This window comes from Pinus tabuliformis, chromosome 1_2, assembly GCF_031772625.1.
Source record: "Pinus tabuliformis cultivar Carrire ecotype Pingquan chromosome 1_2, CPIR1, whole genome shotgun sequence".
In the NCBI taxonomy this organism is placed as follows: Eukaryota; Viridiplantae; Streptophyta; class Pinopsida; order Pinales; family Pinaceae; genus Pinus; species Pinus tabuliformis.
This window is the reverse complement of record NC_142298.1, coordinates 325907101-325912037: the sequence shown is the minus strand read 5'-3', so window position 1 is coordinate 325912037 and position 4937 is coordinate 325907101. Positions and strand designations below refer to the sequence as shown.

General features: G+C 39.7%; 1 protein-coding gene across 1 annotated transcript; it reads left to right on the top strand.

Annotated features, from left to right (window-relative positions):
- The first annotated feature begins 234 nt into the window (after positions 1-234).
- Positions 235-1396, top strand: LOC149205699 (uncharacterized). The gene is made up of 2 exons (XM_089395139.1): positions 235-1119; positions 1222-1396. Exons 1-2 carry the CDS (start codon positions 586-588, stop codon positions 1378-1380), a joined length of 693 nt encoding a protein of 230 aa, XP_089251265.1. The 5' UTR covers positions 235-585; the 3' UTR covers positions 1381-1396.
- Positions 1397-4937: the final 3541 nt, after the last annotated feature.

Sequence of the window (4937 nt, the reverse complement as noted above, 5' to 3'; positions counted from 1 at the left end):
CCCCACTAAACTAAGATGTATAACACCTCTAGAACACCACTCACTATTCCCACCAAAAGAACACCTCCCAACCCAAACCCAAAAATAATCAAAACCCCTATCAAGTTGTCATTGTCAATTTAACTAAAACCAGTAACCTACCCCTTGCAAGTGCTTATCTCGATATCTAATAGAGGTTTAATATCTAGGAGATAGTGTGGAAATCGTTTTTATAATACTTTGTCTGTCGCCCGCGGCGGTAGATTGCGATTAAAAGTAACAAGAGACTTCACTGGGTGGGGCTGTTGCTCTTGTTCCTCTCGAGTTAGACTACCCCTGACAATTTGCTTTTACCTTTCAAGCTACTCTCAGTATCTAATGGAGGTTTGATATTCGACGATACTTGATTTGCGCAAATACCTAGTATACATAACAAGATATTATACTCTGTTCCTCGCCCTAGATTGCGATTGAAAGCAAGCGAGACAGTCGGGGGGCGGGGTTGCTGCTGTTGAAGGCGCCTTGGGCTGTATAGTAACAACACAGCCACTGAAATCATTGCTGGGGCGTTGGTAAAGTTGCAGAAGCAGCAGGACGACTAACAGGATGAAGCAGAAGCGAAAGGGCCATCAAGGTGATGACCCAAAATATTCTGTCCAAACCCCTCAAGAGGACGACACACCTAACGAAAGCGGCCCTTCTTCGGAAGAAGTAGAGAGTAGTGACGAAGAAGGCGGCAATAGCAGCAACATCGAAGATGATATTATTTATTCTTCTTCCGAAGAAGACCCCGTTGTTAGTTCTGATTACGAAGAAGACGAAGACGGAGAAGGTGATGCAGAGGGCGTGACTGCAGAGCAAGAGTTGGAAGGGGACATCGACAACGCCCTCCAAAATTATATGGGAACCCTTAATGTTCTTTCCAATTTTCATGGAGAGAACCTTAAAAATGCCCAAGGTGAAGATACTTCTGGGGATGATGATGATGAGGAGGAGATGCCTAAAAGAGCTGAAGAGTCTGATTCTCCGGCGGACGAGGATGATGAGAGGCCTAAAAGAGCTGAAGAATCTGATTTTTCGGAGGACGAGGATGAGGAGAGGCCTAAAAGAGCTGAAGAGTCTGATTCTTCGGAGGACGAGGTAAAATCCTTATCTACATAGTATATCAGATGTTGACAGGTTTGGTTTATATGCTGTGGTTTATATGAACTTTGAAGTTAACATTACGTGGATGATGGGTAGGTTCCTTCCAGAAACACTGTTGGAGATGTTCCCCTCCGTTGGTATAAAGACGAACAGCACATTGGCTATGATATTAAGGGTAAGAAGATCAAGAAGCAGCCTAAAAAGGACCAGCTAGATTCGTTCCTCGCTAGTACAGATGATTCCAGTGACTGGTGAGTTTGAAATTTATTTATTTTCAGCAAAATACTAACTTTGACTGTTGATACAAAACGGAGATGTACACATTGGCATTTTATAAGAATGACTGCGCTGCCATCCTGCGGCCAAAAACACTAGCTATGTTCGAAATTGGGCAGCCTACGACCCAGAAACATGCATAAGTCCTGTTAGATCACGCAGCAGCAAGAGGGGCTAGCAATGGACAGCGGATTATCGTTGGCTTTGAATGTTGGCCCCGAGTTTGTAAACTCTTGTGTTCATGATGCGAGGTTTTTAATGTTTTCAGATTAGTCGCTGGTATTGGCACTTCTCGGACCGTAAAAAGCGTTTACAGCAACAATGTCCTATTTCTCATTCAAAAATATTGTTTATCTGTCTTTTCTTGGGGCCAATTTTATGGCTCGGTGGATTGTTTTCGATATTGTAGTCTGATTTATCTCCTATTGACAACAAACGTTTCAGATACGAATCCTTTGTTCAAAAAACTACATGGAGCCAGATAAGATATGATAGGATAATTTTATTTATGCCTTATGGTAAGTCAACGGGACTTAAAAGTACAACCTGTGTAAGTACACTGTGGGAGTGCAAATGCAGCTCCTAACCCTAAAAATAATAATAATCTAATTTAAAGTAACAGACAAACATACCTTAAATTGACATACGGGATTGCCTTGTTTGTGGGACAAGGGACCCCTCCATGCAGTGATTTGACTGCTTAGTCCATGAAAGTGTACCCTAACCCCTTTGGATATGGATCCATAACCTCCAAGGAAGAAATACATGTTCTTATCCATTAGGTCCACTTAGAGTGTGTTTTCACAAAACCTAGCACCCTAATACCTTTGACAAGCTGCTAAGACTAGTAGAATATGGAAGTGTTACCACTATCACCTAGGCAACAACTTCCCTCTCTTTAAAGAAGGATGGGTCCTACACAAGGGGGACTTCCCTAGTAGCTTTGAGGGTTCCTAAGGCAAGAATAAATCAAGTCTAAGGACATTTATCTAACTACTAACAAGACCACCACTTAAGATATAATGTTCAAAGCAAGGATAAGGTGGTTTATTAATGAATTTCCATATTTGAGAGGTGGATGATTCAGGTCAATTTAAGAGGCTTAGCAAGTAAATATATATCAAAGGAGGATATCCAAACACTACAAAAGAAGAAAATGTTATAGCTTGTGGCAAAACTTTCCTGAAAGATGATAAATTGCAACAATAAGACAAATTATAATTGCAACAAATGTATCAGCTCTTGGATAGGTAATTATTAATTAAAACTATGGTTTAAACAATGGATTAAACTAGGATTTTATTAAACTAACCAGATCTGAAAATTGAGATGCATATAACAGCCCTAAATGACAAGACGTCTAGTCTTAATAGGGTTGTAAATGAAATCAGCAAGACAAAAAATATGATAATATAGTTAATTCTAAGTCTTTTAGATGTACAAATACCTAAAATGTTTTGCGTTTTTTACAATTGAAAATTTGTGTAAGGTTGTTGTCAACCCTAATCCAACCCTAAAACAAAAAAATAAAAGTTAGATTTTGAATTTTATGATGGAATATTGGGATAAAACTATTTTTTGGGTATATGGGGATCAACTAAGGACCCCCTTGAGGAAATGAAAGTAGAGCAAGCGTGATGAATAGGGTTGTCCACCAAGCCGGTCACCTTAATTATCTCCTATGACAATTTATTAATGAATTTCCTAAGTCAAGACTTTAGACGACAATTTAATTTAATTGTTGGGTACTTTTTTTTATAAAAAAAGGAAAATAAGTCAACGACAGATTAAGTCGTAGCCATTGAGCTCAGTAAGGTGAGATCTAATCTCAATTGTTGAGATTAGGGTTTTCGCTTGAGATTAGGGTTTGATTTTTTTAATAGGAGGTTCAAACCAAAGGAGATGCACATTCAATCTGGCACGAGTTGGGATTTAGTGGAGCGCAGTATTTGGCAGCGAGAGTGAGAAAAGGCTGGATCGGGCTAGCTAGAGCAAGATCAGGGCAAGTGAAATTGGTAGAGAGGTCAAGTTTTCTCTTTGGCCAAGAGGCCAAGTTTCTTTGTATGTCGAAGTTTTTTGTTGGGCCATGTGTGTGGGTCATACAAGAGCCAAGTGGGAGAAAGAGGGCTGAGATCTTTTGCTGGGTATTTCCCGAAGCAAATTCTTGTGTAACTGCTGTAAGAAAATATTCATTGTGAAAAAGATGTGGGATGCGCTCATAAAATTATATCAGAGTGATTATCAGAGTCGAAAATGATACTCAAGGACAAGTTGCGTGGTATAAGAATGTCCAAGGGTGAGAGCATACATCTTATTTGTTTAGGCTGACACGGGTCATGAATGCATTGGTTGTTGTTGGAGAGATGATTGTTGAGGAGGAGCTAGTGCATATAGCCTTGACTGGTCTTTCAAAGCACTGGGAGGTCTTCGTCAAGTGTGTTATGGGCTGGGATCACCTACTTGATTGGGCGAAACTTTGGGAAACATTCTCTAATTAGAATAAGGTTGTTTTTTTCCTGAGAAAATATCCTGTAATTTTATTGTTGAAAACAAAAATGCATTTTGTAAATGCTGAGACACATTCAAGATATAGCCAAAACAATATTCACAAAAAACGAGCATAAAGCTCCAATATTAGTCCTCCAACGGAGGAACCTCATAAGTTCATACAAAAAATCACAACATAGTGCCAAACTCCCCAAAGAATACAATATGGCGCAAAGGCTCGCATAATCAAGCCCCAAGGGGATGAAGTTAACAAGGGCTGAACCTAGAAGGATCGAAGCCAAAAGAAAACAGTAATTGGCCCATGATCCTAAGCAATTGCTGACAAAACCCAAGCCACTGTGCCATGAGCAACCATGCTACAAAAAAAGTGAACCCGCACGGAGGAACCACCAACCAGGTACCAACAAAAGATCCCAAACCGAAAGCCATGGAATGAGCAGCAAAGCGACCCATGACAGGCAAAGAGATGCAACAAACAACCCACTCCAATAGCAGCAACAACTGGAAAGAGCTGCAATAGGAACAGTGGCTAGACTTAATAACCTTTTCTTGAAAGCTACTAAAGCACAAATAAAAGCAAAGTATTTTGTAATTCAAAGATTGAGCATCTTTGAGCAATAAAGCTTCTTTTGCCAAAAGTTGGTGACGAACCTCATCTTTCAACAATGAACTTAAAGTAGACAAAGCATTGACCTTTTGCTTGAAAATAGAGTCACACCAATGTTTCCACAAAATAGGTGACATTGCAATCCATTTAATGCCGTTGTTTGTAAAAAAAACATAGTGAACAAGAGCACAACCATCCCCAAATAGAGCAACTTGCCAATGCCCTAAAAGAACATTGAGTTATGATCCTCAAACCAAATACAACAATGCTGCGCAAATAGACATTCCTATAAGATGTGCTTAATGGTCTTTTGGTACTGAGAAAATGGACATAGGCCATCCAATAAGACTAGTCTTGGTCAACTTGGCTTTAGAGAAGTTCCTCTGACAAATGAAAAGTCAAGCAAAAACCCTCAGCTTAT

Excerpts from the sequence above, each read along its gene's own strand:
- LOC149205699 (XM_089395139.1), top strand. The coding sequence starts at position 586 with ATGAAGCAGAAGCGAAAGGGCCATCAAGGTGATGACCCAAAATATTCT. Across the intron at positions 1,120-1,221 it reads CTGATTCTTCGGAGGACGAG|GTTCCTTCCAGAAACACTGT; the intron begins GTAAAATCCTTA and ends GATGATGGGTAG.